The sequence below is a fragment of the Takifugu flavidus genome, chromosome 16, assembly GCF_003711565.1.
Source record: "Takifugu flavidus isolate HTHZ2018 chromosome 16, ASM371156v2, whole genome shotgun sequence".
Lineage (NCBI taxonomy): Eukaryota > Metazoa > Chordata > Actinopteri > Tetraodontiformes > Tetraodontidae > Takifugu > Takifugu flavidus.
Genome location: NC_079535.1, coordinates 4,145,019 through 4,165,092, shown reverse-complemented (window position 1 = coordinate 4,165,092; position 20,074 = coordinate 4,145,019). Strand labels below are relative to the sequence as shown.

Genomic DNA, 20,074 nt, shown 5'->3' with positions numbered 1-20,074 from the left:
AGGCCTATTTCTAGATGGGTTTGAGGGTCAAGGTTTGGCCACCGGTGGAGAAAAGCAGCGTTCCTATTTAAAAGGGAGGGGGGAGGTGTGTGCGTGTGTGTGTGTGTGTGTGTGTGTGTGTGTGTGTGTGTGTGTGTGTTTGTTTGTGCAGGGGGTAAACACACACCATCCTCTCTGAACCCCTGCTCCACCATATATGTTGTTACAAAGCATCCGAGCTGCTTTTGTATACATGCAACCCCCCCCCCCCCCACACACACACACACACATAGATACACACACACACTCTCTCCCCCCCAGCAATGGTGTAAACGTAATTGGTGTTGCCGAGATAAAAGTCGGGGCTTTAATCCTTGACCCGCCTCGCAGCCACGACGGCTTCGCGCTTCCATTGAAGTTGTCGGAATAAACAACAAAAATAGTTTGAAATATAAAAAATTCATTTGCAAACCGGACACGAATCCCAGCCGCCGGCGTCGTCCTGCGCCGAGCTGGAGAAATCCCACGGTTAAACGAAACATCATAATTAGGAGGATGATGTCACGGAGCACCACGTGCTGACCTGGGTCTGGATTTAACGTCCATTCAGGGAACCTTAGAGCAGATATACGATATATGGCTGCTGCTCTTTACGTCCTCAGACGGGGATTTTATCCAGTTAAAACCTCATTCCCGTAGCCGAGACTCTTGGAAAATATGGACCTGGTGGTTCGTGACCTCACTTACGGGATCCCCGCGGGAATTCTTCATTACTCCTACTCTCGTTATAGCCAAGCCGCGAGCGAGCTAACTGCAGCCGCTTTCGGTCGACCTCTTGCTTTATCGCGTGTAGGTCGTCTGAGTACAGCAGCAGCTTGGATCTGCTGGAGAATGTGAGGTCCGCAGCATCAAAGGGAGGGAAAAAAGAGCCAAGTTACCAAAACAACTCGGGTGATTTACAAAAAAATCACCGGAAAATACAGACTGACCTGTTGCTATGCTAACTGTGTGACACAAACTGAGGAAACATTTCAGGTTTGGACGATAGAGCCTTGCATCCGAGCTGGGAAAGAGCCTCAGATTCATGCTATTGAAATGCTCGATCGCGCAGAATCTCCATCTAATCGCTAACGTTGTCTACGAATCCATTTGAATTCGAGAGAATGTAAAAATCCAACTGCTTTTACGTCCCCTTGGACCTGGAGGAGTTTGCTAATGGGATGTTATTTCCTGAAAAATTGGCACGACTTCTTTCAGCTTCAAACATCATGTGCGTTGCGCTGTAAACACTGTCAACACAGGCGCGGACATGATCACATGCTAACCAGAAAAACATGATAAATAACAGCCATCCCATAATGAGAGAATGTAGCACATCTCCATACGTGTCAAACAGTGTCGGAGGTAATCTGACGACTCTGCTGCCGCTGAGGTGTCACATCTCAGACACGTCTGAGGTGGAAAACTCCTACGACGTTCCCGTAATTCAAACAAGCGCAGCTGGATGGGAAACAACGGCAGATCAGATGTACGTTAGCGCCGGTTCATCCAAATGACTGGAAACGCGTGTTGCTAATGCAACATTGCACACGTCCCCTGCAGGTTTTCTTCTCGCCTCAACATAAACAAACACACGACCATTAGAATAAACAATGGCGGATGCTTCTTGGCAGCTGATTGGCTGTTTTCCAGCCTCTGTCTTTATTTAAGCTAAAAACAATTTAAGCCAACAACAACTGCTATAACAGCAACAAGACTGTCGCAGGTCAGTGTTTTTCATCCTATATTTTTTAAAGCAGCTTAGTGTGTGATAGGACAAGAAAAGTCTATTTCAACACAACCATCGCAACCTGACAAGAATTTAGCACTTATTTAGCTTTGCCATTGCTGTTAGTTATTGAAATTTGTACCCCGTCTTCCTGGCTGAATTTAGCAGGAAGAGGCTGTAGAATGTTACGTTTGAGGCCTTCTCATGAATTTTCATGTCCTAATCTAAACCCCAATGTGTACATAATTTATCAATAGCATTGATATTTATCAGATCCCGACGTGCTGATGCTAACGAGGCGTCTGTTGCCTCAGATACGCGGAGCCGCAGATGCTCCATTATCTGAGGCGAGAACATGTTGCGTATTCACAAGTCTGTCTTTCTTTGTCTCGGCTTTCCTGTTTCCCCCCCATTCCCAAATTGCATTGATCCCAGGAAACATCCAGCTGTTGCCGTGCGAGCATGAGCGCGATGTTGCTGGATCCAGATGTGACTCCGCAGCCTCGGCAAGATCGGGGCCGCCTTTGTCTTCATAATTAATCGACTGATTTGCATCGACTGTAGCCGTCGTGGACGGACCCAAAGCAGGCGGCGAAAAACAAAACGTCCCCGGAGGACATTTTTGTACGATCTTGTCTCCCCGTAGTCGAAGTTCTCAGTTGGTTGAAGGACTTCAACCATCACGAGGAAAGTAACTCCAGGCCCGTTTGGACTGCGACCTGACCGATGTTTGCGGCTCTGCTGGCGTCCACGCCTGCGTGCGTGTGGTGGGCGGAGCCTATCTGAGAGTGTTTGGGGAGAGAAGCGGGTCTCAGCGGGGCTGTTCTGGTCACGGTGCCTGAGCGCTCTGATTAATGCTCAGAGCGAGACGCCAGATGGAGAAAACAGAGGAAGAAGGAGAGAAACTGTTGGAATCCAATCTACTTCAAAGAGAAAAAGTTTCAATCTTTACGCAAAGACACAAATATTCTCCTGGTTCTGCAGTAAAGAACGCAGATTAGTGCAGCAGAGTGTGGAAACAGTCACATGTTCTCAGTTTCAGTTCTCCCAATGATTTATTCCACCTCCAACGTTCCACTGCTCGCTATGCGGAGTGATCCCTTCGTTTTCCTCCCCAGCTGTTCCGCTGTCGCAGCGACTTTTCTCTCTCTGTCTTTGTCTCTGATGCATACGGCTAAAAAAGCTAATCAAAAACTGTTGTTCATCTACACCAGGAAAGGGGGGGGGTCTCCAGGGGATCCAGCCCAGAACATTGGGATTGTCTGATCTCCTGGGTCTCAACTATATTCTGATTATGCATCAGGCAGGCAAAATGAGGGACTTTGCTTTGGCGTTGGTGTCGGGAGTTTGGTTTGGCTCCTCAGTTTGCAGCTGCTGGTGAGACAAGAGGAATCAGGAGATTCTAGCGAGGCCTCAGGTGAAAGTGTGCCTGGAAAACATTGAAAACCGGGATGAATGTAGACGCAGAGATCCCGCCACAGCTCCCAGGAGGGAAACTTTCTGGTTCATGTGTTAGCTCGCTAGCTAATGAGTGCCGTACCGCCGTTATCGTAGGATCAAGTTGATGGTTTTAGTCAAAAATGATGGAGGACATGAGAAATCTGTTTCTCCCTTTCATTCGCTTCCTTTGATCTTTCACGACAAACGGAAATGCAGCGTTTTGAAGCGCAAAGGGAGAAAACAGTCGAGTCAAAAAACGTCAGAAGAGACGAGCGATGCCTAGAAAAAGAAAAAAAAAAACAACGACATTTGACGGTGCTGCGGGGGCCCTGCCCGACTATCCGAGCCGCAGCGCCAAAGAGCATCGCCAAAAGTGTTCATTATTTCACCAAGACGGGCGTGAAGAAACACGGGTTTTGGTGAGGAGTCAAAGCTGCAGATGTAACCTTTGAAGAAGAGGTTTTTTTAAGAACGAGGAGGAGGCATGGGGGGGATTTTGGGAGATCAGTGGCTGGAAAGAAGATGAGAAAAGAGGGTTTGGGTGGCATGGGATTACTCCAGGATGTGAGGGGGGGAGACGGGAATGCAGGAAGACAGTGAGGAGCCTGACAGTCGCTCGTCTTGTGGATCTGCAGTAAATAAGCAGGAGGAGGCTGTCGGAGCTGCTTTGGAGAGCCGCCCTTGAAAAACAATACTAATCACAAAGATTTTGTTTGATTTGAGTTGGGCGGAACTCAGATGTTTAACTGCACGCAGCCCACACAGCTACTGCTGGGCAAAGCTCAGCAGAAAACCTTCTGAAGGTGGAAATGTTTGACTTTTCTTCCTCTTGAAACAAACTCGTTGCCACAAAGCTTCGTTTGAACGCCTGGAAGGCAAAAAGAGACGTTGTTTTGAGACTTCAGGCTGCAGGGCGGATGTGACAAACGTGCACGTCAGGATGGCACAAAGTCAAAAGAGTGTCCTTGAACGGATGGAGGAGCCATGAAGCTTCTGTTTATGCACAGAAAATGTCGCAGTTGTGAATAAATCCAGTAAAAGTTGGAGGCAGAAGCGACTTTACCTGCCCACACTGCACATTTAATGAGGTTCAACTTTACTGATGTAGCATCTGTTCAATCTAGACTCCAGGTTACCCAAACCCAGAGCTTGACCCCCCCAACAAGCAGGAAGCACTCCCTTTAACAGGAAGAAACCTTGATCAGGACCAGGCTCATATGGCTGCAGGTTAAAGGAGGAGGAGGAGAAGTACAGAATATATGTTTCATTACCAAAAACCACTTGATTTTATTCAGTGTCATGGCGACGTTTAGCACATAGCAAAGATTTAATCCAATCAATGTGGATCAAAGGCACATGAAAGCAACATTTGGAAAGCACAACCAACAGTATGATGCCAGATTTCCCAGACAGAACAGACGGAATGGGTCGATAATCACGTCCTAGTAAAGATTAGCAACTTTAGTTATCAGACTTCAACGCTGCGACTCCTGAGGTTGTTCAGGTAAAGTCTGTGTTTTGTTTTGTTCCTGAGTCGGGATGGAATCAGAAGTGAGTGGCAGAAGGAAAGATTGACACCAACACAACAAAGGACAGAGAGAGAGAGAGAGAGAGAGAGGAGAGAGAGAGAGAGAGAGAGAGAGAGAGAGAGAGAGAAGGTAAAGAGCAGAGAAGATGAAGTCCAGCAGCGCTGACCTTCACCCACAAATCGCGAACATTCAGCACATATGGCTCCATTTAATGTGGCGAGACTGACGTCTGTGTGTGTGTGTGTGTGTGTGTGTGTGTGTGACCCATCATAAGACTTTGTTTACACTCTAATGTTTACTCGCCCATTGTCACGTGGACGTGGGTACTGTACATGTCCGTGTGTGTGTGTGTGTGTGTGTGTGTGTGTGTGTGTGTGAGTGCACGGACACAGTGTGTATCTTAATGGGACTCCATTCAACTGTTTAATTACTCATTAGAGATGCTGCAAAGCAATCTATACAGCAGCTTTCCCCGGTCGCTCTCCTCGCCCTCCGCGACTTCCCGCCCGCAGAGACTCAAACGCTTTGACCCGAACTACATGGATTAGTTCACCTCGTCAATCTGGATCAATCCACCCTCTCGGGATGAAGATCTTCCAGCCACAGCGAGTGACAGACATTTAATATGTCAGTCAGTGGCGCTCGCTTCATGTTCGACATTTAACGGAACATTCTGGAATTAGCTAGTGGGCTAACTAGCCACCTCGGAATCGGGAGCGTTCCTTGCAGTGCTGAAGGAGTGAGGCTGTAATCCTCTTTGTCCCGATCCTCGACGGTGGAACTTTTAACAGGATTTGCCTGCCGGGCCCGAAGAGTCGCTGCAGGATATTAAAAGTTAATGACGGTTTAACCAAAACAGACCGGAGGTTTCTGCTCCGAGAGGGCCGAAGATGTCCCGCTCAGACGGGTTGAGGAGATATTCGGAAGTATCGCCGGGGAAAACTTCCCTCTCCATCAACAACGGAGGTGTAAATACGGGACGTTCCTCGGGGACGCCGGTGTCGACTGCAGGATGGGTAATTCTTCTTGGCGTGCTGAGACGCCAGCCATCAGCTCCCCGGCTCTTCGCTCCGGGCCAACCTTGTCAATACCAATACAGCTCCGCCGCTGTTTACGCTGCCAGAGCGGCACGTCATCTCAAACAGGGGGGGCCCGACGCAGGCGTGCGCCCCCCCCCCCGTCTGTCAGGGTGTCACATCTGCGGCGTGGACTCTCATCCCGGCTGTCTCGCCGACTTGTCCCGCCTGTCCGTCCATCAGCGGCGTTGTCGCTGTATCTGTCTGCACGCCGGTACATTTTGGGCCACCGGAACGTTAGCGCTCCCCCCAGGAGGGTGTCTGAGGATCCCCCCCCCCACCAGAATGGTTGGTACACTGTCAGGCTGTGTGGGGGGAGGGGCTGCGCGTCATAACCTCTCAAATGTGTTGAATGTCACCATGGTGATCCATGGCGGACATAATCCGCAGTGACAGCTGCAGAACTTGTCTGACATCTCAAGTGTTTCTCCTGGTTCTGCGACACTGGCGTCGCCTCCACGCACGCGCCTTTCATGTTCGCGAGGATCAAAGGGTCGTTAGCTTAATTAAACGCCCGCACCTGCGTCTCCTCCGCGCGTGTTCATGTTGGACCTACATGGCGCCTGATCGGGAACACACGCTAACACATTCTGACACAATGTGTCATACGCCCTTGTGTGCCGCAACACGCGCGCGTGCACACCTGATGCACGTGCGCGTGGGTCCAACATGTGTGTGCAGGGGAGGTGACGTACGCCTCAAGCGCGGTGTGTTCAGGAACACCTCATCCTTAGGCGTGAGCAGCTCCGGTGTTTTACAGTGTGTGTGTGTGTGTGTGTGTGTGTGTGAGTCCTGAGAGAAGAAAGGTGGATAACTGGAGGAGAGTGAGTGTGTAAGCGAGTGATGACAGGAGAGGAGAGGATGGAGAGTCATGTGGAGTTAATTAGGAGGACTGAGCGTGGCTGCACCAGCACCGCCACTCAGGGACTCAGATTCTGCTGTTTTCTGGGTAGAATTCAACAATTTAGGGTTCCAGGACGTCCTCCCGGCGCTCTCTCTGAGGCGTAAACCTGATTTAATGAGGGCATTAAAGACTCAGACGCAGTGTGACGAGTAATTGGGACTGCTCTCGCCACCTTCGAGTCCAGGGGATCGAAGCTATTGATTTGACTGGTGTTAGAGGCCGGAGCCCAAACTTCACACGCGCGAGTACCTGAAACAGGAACTTTTAGCTCCTCGTGACTGCGGGTGAGGAAACCATGACTCGGCACCACTAGAACCAGTCCAGAACCAGCCCCTTCAGATTTGCTGTTATTGAATGTTTTTGACACACGCTGGAGGCCTCGAGGCAGCGCGTCTACTGATTCCTTACTTAGATCCAAATGTCCCTGCTGTGCTTAGCGCAAGTATTCTTTGTAAAATCAAGGAACAATCTGTGAGTTCTCAATAAAAGATCAAAGAAAACAGCGATATTAGTAAAAAGTCAGACATGAAGCACAGCACACGTCAATTTCAGAGCATCAGTTCGTGATTACGTGAGGAGAGTGGTGCACCCTGGGAAATTGGGCTTCTACGTAGCTTTCACAGATAAATAAATGCGTTGAGTTTTAGCACGTGGGGAACATCAAAGGAGTTGTCCCCTGAAAATTCACTTTTCTCTTCTAATTTTAGAACTCTACTGTATTAACATTTTTTCAATAATTTCAGTTGCAGGATGTAACTTTTTCACTATAGTTAGCTTACTGGGCTAATTAAAGCTAACATTTAATGTGCTTGATAGTTCATTTTGGCAAGTCAAGGTTGTTGTAGAACATAGTGAAGATCTAGACAAGCAGAAAGAAAAGATCAGTTATGGGGGGGGGGGGGTAAGGTGTGGGTAGTGATGCTTCCTTTGATGTGGGCTGGTTGATCCGGCCTGCTGTTTAGGACGCATGCAGGTATGGTAAACATCCCCAACCAGAAGCTTTGATCTCAGCCTTGCTGGAAGAGGATGCTGATGACTCAGTGTTGCCTGAATACTAAGGAATGGCCTCCGAACACACACGCACACACACACACACACACTTACAGAAGTATATACAGTGAGTCACATGTTCAGACTGTCGCACACACGCCTCCCTTCGCCTCTTTTCCCTCCTCATCTTTCAGTTCAACTTTTAACCCGCTCAGTTTTTATTTTCCCTTTGATCCTGGATCCTGCTAGCACATTATTTGATGCCGACTGTGTTCCGGGTCCTTCAGCGGAGTCTGACTAACACTCGCCGGATAATTCAATTTTTCTAAAACGGCGAGGAGAATCTGTCAGATATCTGGACGAAACCCTTCTGATCAACCCCAAAGAACAGAAAAAAATCACAGGACAACAAACCTTTCGGGGCTAATTTAAAACCCTCTTTTGTTATGAAGACGCCATCTTTCCTGAATCTAATTAACACCTTTTTCTCCACTCGATATTTGCAGTTTATTGTCAGAATTTCGAAAAAAGCGAATAAAGGTATCGCTGCCGCCAAGATAATCATGTTTTATCAGATGGAAAATATCAAATGTAATTTTAACGTATACATATTAACATATATAACATAATTCAGATGAGTGGATTTTGTTGAAATGTACATTTACACCCGTCTCAGCAGATCTCTATGAATTATTATTATTCTTATGAGACGGACCCAGAGTTACTGAAACTGGTGCGTTAGCGTTAAAGTTTGTGACCGTTGCTCATCCGCAGGCTCACAACAGCCACAATAACCACTGGCTGGTTAGCTGATGAGCTGAGCAAATCCAATTAGCGACATGCTCCAGCTAGTTATGATAATACCAGTGATTATGGACGTGCACGTGTGAATGTCGCGTTTGCCAGATTTAATAGAACTCAGCATCTCAAGGACCCTGAAATGCATAAAAACTGATCATGTCGGAGTCATTAGCACCTAATTTGAGTGGCTTCTTCCAACGTCACGTGCACATGCCTGTCACACACCCGCCCACACACTGACGGTCGTGTGAGTGCATTCCTGTGTCCGTTTCGGCCCGTGCAGGTGTGTGTTTAATTCCCAACGACACTCAGCCTTATAGGGTGGCGGGTCACACACACACACACACGTTGTGAGGCTGTCCTAACATTTACTCTGTGCCAGCTTGAGGTGTGCACACACACACGTGCACGCACCACAGAGTGCTGCTGGGCGGCTCAATAATGTATTCCTGCACATTAGTGTCTTCTTGGGTTGAACATCTTCGCTCATCCAGACCTACTTTGCCAAACACACACACACACACACACACACACACACACACACACACACACACATGGACTTCACTGTAGGCCCTAAGCGCTGAGGCTCAGATGGTCCTCATCCATAAATGCATCAGTGCACAATCGATAGGCAAAGCACATTTGCCTCCAATGAAACCCGACTGAATCTTCTATCCTTCAGCCGTTGTCCTCTTTCTTCTGTCCTGCTCGCTCCATACGCTCTAACTATCGGCCTCTCACTGTTTTCCTCCCCTGCCTCTGCTCCATTTCCTCCCCCTTTCTTTTTTTTAAGCTCTTTAATTCTCCCTCCGTCTGTTTCTTTCCCCTTTAGTAGTTAATCGGACTTGATTGGGAGCAGAGAGAGCCGGAGAGAGCTCCCCAGTGGATCAATGCCTCTAAATGATCTGTTCGGAGTTCCTTTAGAACCTGCGAAACTGGCTCTGATAGGGCACCGAAGCATGAAGGCACTCATTTCACATCTAACTCACTTCCTGATTCGCCCTCTGGGAGAAGGCTAGGGGCGCATTTAGAGGGATAATTCGTCCCAAAGCTAAATATCCTACTAACTGGGGCGCCCAGACCCAAACGTCTCCATCCCAGGCAATCAATTACCTCCAAGGTGAGGTGGGGTGGGTGATAAACTTGTTTAAAGTACACAATCGGCGCCCGTGCGGGCCATCAGGGACATTACCAATGCCCGACAGCTTGGCGTGTTTGCGGTTGCCTGATTGAAGACAGTTTTCCTGCTCCGAGAAACATGATTTGATCGTGTCCGGCGGCTGAATCTTAAACATGTTTGCTGCCGTTGGCGTTAAATTAAATTGATTCTACAAAAGATACCGGCGATGCCGACAAAGGGGTTCGATAAGGCAGAATCCGACTGATTAATTTTCAACAATTTCATGAGAAAAGTCTCAAAGTAGAACTGAAGGTTACACATATCAACTCATAACCTTGGGACATATTACCGAATATTAAAATATCTTGCGAATTGTGTGAAGTGCTGTCCGTGTGGCGGCGTCTATATTTACATATTTCCAGCAGTGTGCAGAAAAAGCAGCGGGTTAATTACGCCAATAACTGTGTGGACTGAAGGAAAATGCTGTCATTTATTCCTCTAAATTCCTCCTTCAAGTTCTGGTTATACAGGGAACATTAATGAGGCGCTGATGAAACATGACGAGCTAAAACCTGCCTCAGCTCAGACTCTCTCTCTGATTTCTGACTTCATTTAAATACAGAATCCTCCAGCTGTACCCTCATTACGCTGCAGGATATCATTCTGAATATAGAGAGGTGTCATGGAAAAGGCCAAATGTGGCGGGATAAAGTGAATCGTTGGTTTTGTTTTTTAAATTTTCCTGTATGTCAAGGGTAGCAGAAAGGTAGGATACACACAGCTTTTTCCTTTGTTGTGCTCCAGTTTGCCTCCATTATAGGCGACAGCGCGGCTCAATTGGGAGGTTTATGCAGGGAACAAACGCAGCCATATGTTTTTAATGCACTATGACTGTAGCTCTGCCGAATGGACTGCGGGTTCCATATGTTGGCTGTATTTACCGAGCTGCGAGCACGCCGAGCAGAATCAGTGACATAAACCCCATAATGTGCATATGCGCTAGCATTTCTTTAGAAGTCACCTTTGACACATTCCTATTCATCAGGACAGCCCCAGTGATCCGTATGTGTACCGAACTAAGTGGACGGTCGATACAGACGCCGCCCGAGGGCCTGGAATAATAATGTGTGCTCTCTTCCATCACATGACCCACTTCTCCTGAGTAACGCACAAGAAAGCTAGCTCAGGAGCGAGCGTGCAACTAATATCTCCCCTGACACACAAGCCAGAGCTTTATTAAAATAAAATCTATTAAACTGACCCATAAACAAAGAAATCTTCATTGATTCTCCCGAGCTCCTCGTGTTTCTTTAATAAGCGGAAAAACACCCTCCGGGAGGACTTTTGCCGCGGTCGGTCGTGACTCAGGTGCTCCTGAGCCTCTGTCAGCAGGCGTTTGCGGAAGTGTCCTTGAGCAAGCGGCGAGGCCTCCGCGGGGTCGCGGCTCTGCAGACTCTGACCTCAGATCTGCCCTTGGACGCTCAAATCAGACAATTGTCCCACCGTTTCCTGTAATTAAAATGGACACTTGCTGCCGTCCCCTCGCTGTGCACAAAAAAGTCCAATGTAGGCGGTGAATAATAATATTGTCGTGGAGGAGGTGGAGCTGTTGGACGAGGAAAAGTCTCCGTCCACTCACTGTGTGTATTTATGCCTCGCCCTCCCAGGTTCTGGCATGGAGAATACCGGGTGGCGGTGAACATCAACGACTACCTGGACATCTACTGTCCCTATTACGAGGGTCCGCCATCCCACGGCCGCATGGAGCGCTACATCCTGTTCATGGTCAACCATGAGGGCTACACCACCTGCCAGCACAGGATGCGAGGCTTCAAGCGCTGGGAGTGCAACCGCCCCAGCGGTTCCGACGGACCCCTGCGCTTCTCCGAGAAGTTCCAGCTCTTCACGCCCTTCTCCCTGGGCTTCGAGTTCAGGCCTGGACACGAGTACTACTACATCTGTGAGTACCTCCCCGCGGAGCATCTGTAAACATCAGGCCTGAGGATAAGTGGCGTGCTCAGCAAAGTGTTAATGTCAGCAGGCGCAGTTTGGAATCACCTCTATTTTACCCGTATCGATGTCTCTCCTTCCTTAAAACAAGTGACATATTAGTGCCACCGATTGGCTGCCCTCCCCCCGGGACTATTCCGGAAAGCAGTTTAAAAGATATCATTTCCACCCGTCGGGCGGGTGACAAATAACAGCTTCAAATTACTCCTAAACATTGTTGTCAGCCTCTCGCTCGCTCGCTCTGCCAGGTGGGCGGGACGAAGCGGCTGCATCCGGGCGGTTAAAGAACGTCAGCTGGTAATCACAGAAAAACACGTGAGATTGACTTTCAAAAGCTCCGCCGTCAGCAGCCCAACTTTCTGATGACCTCAGCGTCTCCTAACGAGATGTTTGCCCGTTTGAAGCCGCAGACGAGATGGCAGATTGGGCCGAGCTGCGTCCCTGACTGACGATGAGCCGCATCCGACCAGGATCTGAGCGGCACAAACGCGGCTTTTCCTCTGACCTCAGGAAACCTTTAGACCCCTGCCTTGTTTAGACGTCACATTCCGTATTAAATGAGACATCATCTCTGAGAGGCTAACTCGGTTAGCTTACCTAGGCTACGCCTTCAAAATAAAAGCCGCGTCGTTATTACGTGCGTGACTGGTCGCTCATTCACGTTTGATTCCTAATTTCCCAGTAATTTTATGCCGGCTGGGCCGGGACAGCCGAAGGACCCAGGATGGATGTGGCCCAGCCGATGTAAAACGTCTAAATTATTGAAACCAGTCTTCCCAGTGGTTTCTGCTCAGCATTATTCAAACATGAAAACCAATCTGTGGACGATTCGAGCCGCAGCCTCACGCCGCTCCCTTTATTCCTCCCCTGTGCGCCGCTTGAAAACTGACCTCCACTTTTTTTTTCGGAGCAGGGGGTTGATGTATTCTCACCACGGTCCCCCAGTTCCAGAGGAGAGGCCTGTGGGTGCAGCCCATTTCTCCGCTGGGCCGTTTGCCCTCGGGGAGTTACTCTGACCTCGCAGTGACTTTCTTCTCCTCAGACGGCAGAAAGAAAGACGCCAAACAGAAGAGACAGTTTGTTGTCTCGGCTGAAGGGTCGGCTCACACCTACGTTATTCCTCTGAGATGTGGAAAAACAACTGGAAGCCAATTAAAGTTCGGAGCTTTTGATGTGCACCAAAACAAGCTCAGCTCAGTGTGAGATAAAGTCTTGATTTGACTCCACGTGAAGGATCCGGGGTGGCGAATAGCTGCGGCGCAAATTCCAGCGAACCTCTCATTTTCCAGCGCATAAGTATCACGTGCACGGCGGAATCTCTGGCAGCGATAATGAGATTAGAACGATATTCTTCCTCCAAACGCAAGCCCTCCTTTGCATCAAACTGGTGCCTGATCTGTCACAAAGGCACAGCGGGGCCGAGCCGGGCCGGGCGTAGAGAGCAGCAGATAACAGTCGCCCCATGTCCTACTGCACCTTTCCCAGTCGGGCCCCAGGAACACACACTGTTTTGTTTTCAGGTCGTGTAAGGATGGAGAGGGCCCCTCCAGAGCTGGATAGTTGCTGACAAACGTATTGTGTTTCTGAGACCCCTGAGGGCGGGGTGCAGTCTGTGATATTGTTGTGAGTGTGTGTTGTGAAGTGGTGGGGGGGGTCAGTTGTCAAGCGATTGTGAGTCCGTGAAAGGCCGTGTCCGTCATCTTGACTGACAGCCACACAGGTTTTTGTCTCCGGCTTTCTCCCATACAAACCTAAGCAGGCTCTCTCTCTCTCTCTCTCTCTCTCTCTCACACACACACACACACACACACACACACACACACACACGCAGGCCCACACTGATGTGTGACGGCAGCACTTCAACGGTTTTTGCTGATGAGGGCAGGCGCTCCACCTAACACCACGTCGAGGTCTGATGGCGAGCCGTTGCCGTGCCAACGTGGCCTGTGATGGGGTTGACATGTTGACGGGACAGCTCCGCCCCTTACTTTCCCCAGCTGCCACCTGATGAGGCTGAGTGATTCCCAGTGGGGTTCCTGGGTGGATGTGCTGGGAAACAGTAGTTTGGGCAGAGCTGATGAGATTTTTAAAGGGAAACGGGGCGAGGGGGAACCTGCTGCTCCAAAGTGTTGCCATTTTCCCCACAGACACAGTTGGGAACTAACAACAATACAGAGAAAGCGTGTTAGGACGCCAGTGGGCTTCACAGGTGGAGCCGTCAGTGGATAAATCAAAGAAATGTGAGATGAAAGGAAGCAAAAAAAAAAAAAGGGTAAAGTGGGTGAAGGGCGCCGAGAGGGTGGAGGGAGGAGCTGTGGGTGGAAGGCGGGGGAGGAGAGGGCAGAGATGGGGTCAGATTTATTTCCTGCCCGCTATGGTTCTTGATGACGGTCCTTTCTCGGGTCGCTGTGGGCTCCGGCAATCTGGCAACCCTCAAGAGAAAAGGGCAAAAGGTCAGCACACGCAGCCCCCGCAAGTGGCACACCCCCTCCTTCACAGTGGTGTGTACGTGTGATGGCGTTGGTCTACAGTTTCACTTCTCTGCCGCCATAGCAACAGACATCCTAATTTCCTATGTACTTTAAGAGTCCGACGCCTGTTTTCTCCAGCATTCGGTGTGTTTACAGGTTGTAAAAATGCTCCAAACGATGAGTTTCGGGAACTTTAGACACTAAAATAACCATCAGTCCAAAAAACATTCGGTTTCTCTCTTCCACCCCATAAACAGGCTGATACTTTGGGGGTGAAATGAAGTGGAAGGGCACTCAAATGATGGTCTGGCACAAAAGTAAAGGGGGTGGGGCAACATTAGGGGCTGTGGATGACTGTTAGTCTGCATTGATGCACTTTATCGCCCTGACAACGGTCTTCTCTTGCTTCCTCTTTTACAGCCTCCCCCCATCCCAACCACGTGGGCCGAGCATGTCTAAAGCTGAAGGTGTATGTCAGACCTCCAGGTAAGTCATGCTCTGACTGCACACACACACACACACACACACACACACACACACGCACACACGCACAGACCTAGATTGGCTATCAGACTAAAGTGTGTGGGGGGGGCGAGAGTTCTGATGGAATGGCCCAGCAACACTCTCTGCTCTGATTCACTGACCAGCCAGGCACCACTTTACACCTTTAACACATGCGCTCCTGTGCACTGCCGGCGTGCACGTGCGCGCTGAGTGGCATGCACACTCCACGTCACATCGCATCACATCACCCTGGGTGTGAGCCAGACCTTCTGTCCTTGCAGAAAGGGAGCAGAGCGGGGCTGAAAGCTGCTCTCTGGAAGGTTACCGAGCCTCCGCACTACTTTTCCACTGAAACTAGAGAGAAATCTAATCATGAACCCATCAGGCGTGGTGGGAGTCCTATCTAATAACGCATCTCATATGGGTTGTTTTTTTTATAAAGTCCTCATTAAACATCAGTCTCATGTAAAGGAATAAAGTGTGCATTAGTGTCATATAATGCTGTTTTGGTTCCAAAGCTGCAGGATGCACAGAGGAGTGTATATCAGCGCAGACAGGCCCTGACATCCACACTGGCTCTATTATAGTTAAAAATAACTCCCATTTCGACGGGATCTGGATGCAGCAGGTTTTCTGTTGCTTGTGTTATCTCTCTAGCTGCTCTCTGAGGCAGACCTCTAAGTCAGTCTAAAGACCCAAACTCGGGTAGACGTGTATTTCCCCAGATAATGGCGCAGCTCTGAAGATCACGGCCGACAGTTGGCCTTTCCAGGCTCTGATCGCTCCGGTTCTGTACCAAAAAGGTGGGAGGAAGGTCTCTCCTCCTCCACGATTACTGAAACAACTTACAGTACATTCTTTCCCACTGTCACTGCTCAGAGATTCATCCCCGCTTTGGTCATCTGTCTGACAGTGCAGCTTCCATGTTGTCTGCGGAGGCAGCAATGATCTGTTACATGTGTGTTTTTGAGCGTGTGTGTGTGTGTGTGTGTGTGTGTGTCAGCTGCTCCAGATTCGGAGCCTCTGTGATTAAACTGTAATTAGGTTGGTTAAACCCCCTGCAGAGCTCAGTTGCTGTCATCGTCTCCTCCTCCTTCCTTCCTCCCCACAGCCCCTTCTGACGTCTTCTTTCTGTCTTTTTTTTATACTTCTGATCCTTTTGTGGTCCCCCCCCCCACACACACACACACACAAACCCCCTCCATTGCTTGTAGACTGTCTCGTCTTTGTCTGCATGTTCCTTTCAAATTCAGAGGTTTTGTCGCTTTTTGTCGCTCTCCTTTTTTTTGTTTCAGATGGGTCGGGATACGATTCTCCAGAGCCGTTTCTGACTGACGGCGATCCGAGCTGGAGGCCGGGCTCCATGGCACCGCTCGCCGCTCTGGCCGTGCTGCATCTGGGACTCTTCTCCTGGCTGTGAAGCCCTCTCCTCCATTTCCACGGAGCTCCCACCCGCGCTGGGCTGGCTGTCCCTCTAAGTCCACCACCCCTCAGGGAAGCCCTCTGTCTCCATCCTCTCCTCTCCATTCTCCACCTTTATATGAACACCAACCACCCCCACCCCCACCCCCACCCCCTCCCACTGCCAGCCCCCTCCTCTACCCAGCCATGGACACCACTTCTGTAGGCCTAGCTGAGAGGTTTGGGCCTGAGGTGTCACCTCTGACCCTGAAACTTTGGGTAGAACAGAACCTCTCAGCTGGGGGAAACGTCTCTGCACTCATATCAAGGGTTCCGTTTGATTAGACGATCGACTCTCGGCCACCGATGGGGTGGATGTAACCACGGCTATGATTAAACTTGTCGTTCCAGTGCGATTCCCATCCTCCAATCATGGCAGGACGCATTAAGCGATAGGCCTGGTTGCACAAAAATTGGATTCTTCTCACATTCCTGTCCCACCGTTGAAAGAAGAATTAGATGAGGCCAAGCTTGCATTGTAATTGAAATTCTATACTGTCTGGACCAAGAGAGAGAGAGAGAGAGAGAGAGGTAGAGAGTGAGAGAGAGAGACAGAGAGAGAGAGCAAAGTTAGAGAAATGGAAGAGATAAAGTGACCCGGGCCAAAAACAATGCGGACACGGGTTTCAGCGCTACGGGAAATTTAATAGGTGTTGATATTTTCTGACTCTGTTTAGAATCACAGCAATGCTATAGTAAAAAAATGTATTTTCTTTTTTACTTTAATATCATATTATAATGACAAATATAATCATAGCCTGTTTGGGGTGGATGTCGGTGGGTTTGGGGAGGTATATATTTTCCAATGGGATGTGTTTTGTCTTATTAATGTTTCTAAACAAAGCATTTATCACGGCCTGGCTCGCACAGGAACCTTCAGCACCGTCTGATGTGGACCGGGTGACTTCTGGAACCATGACTTTCTCATTTATGAATGTACCACTGGTCACCCACTTCTTTGTCTTTGTGTTACCATGACTGCGGCCACTTACAGAACTTTTTGGGACCGGCGGAGGCGACGGAAACGAAGCGACACCCAAGTTGCATGAGCACTGTGAAATCTTTGGATTGAGCTTGATGATCTATTTTTTCATGGGTGGACAGATCCAAAATGGCCGCTCTCCTGCTCTACGCGAGACTTTCTCCAGACTTTTTCCTCTTCGTTTGGATTCTCCCGTCTGGGTGGTGGATTCGCCGAGGTCGCTGGGCGAGACACCGACCCGACCCGGGCCTGGGTGTGAGGGTTACACCGACGGGTTGAAGCACCGCTGACTGTCGCAAACGTGTCGAGGTGTGCGTGCGGTAGCATCACAGAAACACACGTGCACATGCACACCATCCTGTAAATATCCAGCCTTTGATAACAGGACTGTTCCTCTGAGCGTTCACAGACTTGAAATGGCAACGGCGCAACGAGCGAGCGAGCGAGTGAGGGAGAGAGAGAGAGAGAGAGGGAGGGGAAGGAAGCGTGTGCAGATGTGCATCACAGGACTAAAGTGGATATCATGAATAAGCACTGTGAACACACACATGATGACACACATACGACAAACACATGTGTGTTCAGACCTAGGAACGCAGACCCGGACATTGACACATACATGGCATGCACATACACACACAAACACGCACACACAGGCCAAACATAAACAAAGGGAGGCACCTGCTTCCCTCTTTTATCTTATTTTTGTAGCATTTAAAATCACTGTTATTTACTCCTGTGTGGGAACGCAGTGATGGAGGTTTCGCCTGTGGAAGATTAAAAAAAGTGTTTTCTCTTCTTCTATTCCACTGATGCTGTCCTTCTGTCGTTCCTCTTCTCTGGTTCGTGGTTGGTAGTGGTAGGATGCCTACAGGTTTGAGCGTCATGTAAGAGTTTCTTCTGTTTGTGCTGTTTTTTCGTTCTTTTTTTCCCTTTTGTTCTTCATTCCTCTGCAACCGCGGCCTCGGCCCGCTGAATCCCGTCAGTCAAACGTAAACACAAAAGTCTGAGCGAGGAGGGAAACACACAAATAAAGATTGTCTTTTTGTCTACTGGAAAAGAAAAAAAAACCAAACGAGTGGAGTCTCATTTGATTGCCTCAGGTTCCTGTCGGGCCGCGTCGCCGACCGTGCCGTCCTGCGGTGTCAAAAGTCGCGGGGACGTGGAGCGCCGAGCTGTCGGTTAAAGCGCGAAATTATTCCGATGGAATCACCGCTCTCCCGTCTCCCTCTGCTCCTCCCTCAGCGACATGACAGCCGATCAGAACTGCTGACAACAGTTGGGAGTCAGACGAGCTTGATAGTTTCTGCTGGTTTTCTTCACGCTGGGATGCTAAATAGGTTTTGGGTTCTCTCCTGGTCTCTGCGGATCTCCTACTCTGGTTTCCTTCCACATTTCAATCCCAGGTGAATTCCTGCCTTTGGTTTGTTCATTTTAAAGGGCAAAACTGCCCAACAAACAACAATTACTGCAGTTCTGTGTAACAGAACACTTGTTTCTGCTTCTTATCAGTCTTTAATCATCTCGTGACCCCTAAGAGTCACCCTGTGACCTGTGGCGAGGGCTGCTGACCCCTGCCTGGAACGGCTGCCACTACTCCAAACAATTACCAGCCCTGTTTTAAAGGTGCCATTTGAAACTTCTTTGGGTGAAAAAAACCTTCGAGAAATGATGTTTTTAGGGGGGAAAAAGGAGGCACATGAATAATAGATGAGCTGCAGCCGGCCATGTTCGGCCCTCCTGCGCGAAGCGAGCTAATGGCTATCGATGTCTTCAAAGCTAGTTTCCCTCTAATTGCTTCACTTGAGAGCTCAATTCAAGCTGCAGCGAAAAAGGAGACAGCAGAATGAAATTATCTCGGAATATTGAGACGCTCGCTCGCACGCTTGCCATGCGAGCGTCAGATATCAGCGGAATTAGCCTGACGTTAAATGAAGAGCCATCAAGCAAAGCCCTGGGACCTTCCCAAAGACGGGTACAACTGGACTGGAACGGCAGATGTTCTCCTGGAAGTTACGCATAAACTACAGATTGGGGAAATGTTACAGCGCACACGATATTAATTAATCACCTGATTATCTGGGCTAATTCCATTGGCTGGAATTCGATTCATGTGGGACGGCAATTAAGAGAAGATTTTTGGCCCATATGATGTTGGTGTTGGCAGGAACCGACAAGGAAAGCTTGGAAATGCAGATGGCGACCCCTCCCCTCTATTCTTTTCCTCTATTACCCCCAACCCCCAAAGACTCTTTTCCTCTGTTGATTTCTTGCTCTAGCAGAGACACCGTTAAGCTACACGCAAATTCAATCCCCCTTCTTCCACTTTTGTCTGCGGTAACTGGAATGATTTAGGAATTATGGAATTAGGGCAGCGTCGCCATCCCTATTAATGAGGAAGGGCATGATGAAAGAGCTCGATCGTGAACGTGCCATCTGGAGTCACTGTTACATTTGGGTGCAATCGTTTCTTTTCCCCGCTCCCTCTTCTGTCTCTCTCTGGGCTGCCAAATATGTGCACTTTACACCTCAGCTGTAGTTACGGAGGAAATGCAAATTCTCACTGTGAGACGATGCAGCGGCACAGCAGGAATGTCAACTGCGGACCACATGCCTATACGTTGATCCCCACAAACACAGGAGTCTGCATGAAACATGTGTTATTGCTGAATAATGCATTCTATGTAGACTCTATTAAAAATACATGGGCAAAGGGAGGGGGCACCATAGAGACACCATGGGCAATTTGCTGAAGGCTGCCAGAGCATCCCCTGTGCCAATTTGGAGCTGTCTGATAATATGGCTAACTGTAGGTCATGCAGAAAGGGAAAACATTTAGTTTAGTGCTGCTTACAGAAAGGGCGCTGGAGGGAGAAAACAAACACACATCCGTTTTCCGTGTAGACGTTAACTGATAACGTTGACTGGCACTATGCCTAGTGGTCACCTTGAGCAGGCGCTTTTATGTTGTTTTGTTTTCAACCATAAAACTTGTTGAATTACGCAGCAGATCTGATGCCAGAGGCTCGGATTTTAGAG

The 20,074-nt window shown here is 49.1% G+C and overlaps 1 protein-coding gene across 2 annotated transcripts in view; it reads left to right on the top strand.

Moving 5' to 3' along the window:
• The window catches only part of efna2a (ephrin-A2a), a 49,701-nt gene extending 31,591 nt beyond the window's left edge, over positions 1-18,110 (top strand). The window contains exons 2-4 of one of the 2 annotated variants that reach the window (XM_057011756.1): positions 11,275-11,567; positions 14,509-14,574; positions 15,888-18,110. In XM_057011756.1, the coding sequence (XP_056867736.1) occupies positions 11,275-11,567; positions 14,509-14,574; positions 15,888-16,012 (484 nt within the window). In that variant the 3' untranslated portion in view covers positions 16,013-18,110. Of the gene's footprint in view, positions 1-11,274; positions 11,568-14,508; positions 14,576-15,887 lie in introns of both variants that reach the window. The other variant, XM_057011757.1, reaches the window with a different exon arrangement.
• Positions 18,111-20,074: the final 1,964 nt, after the last annotated feature.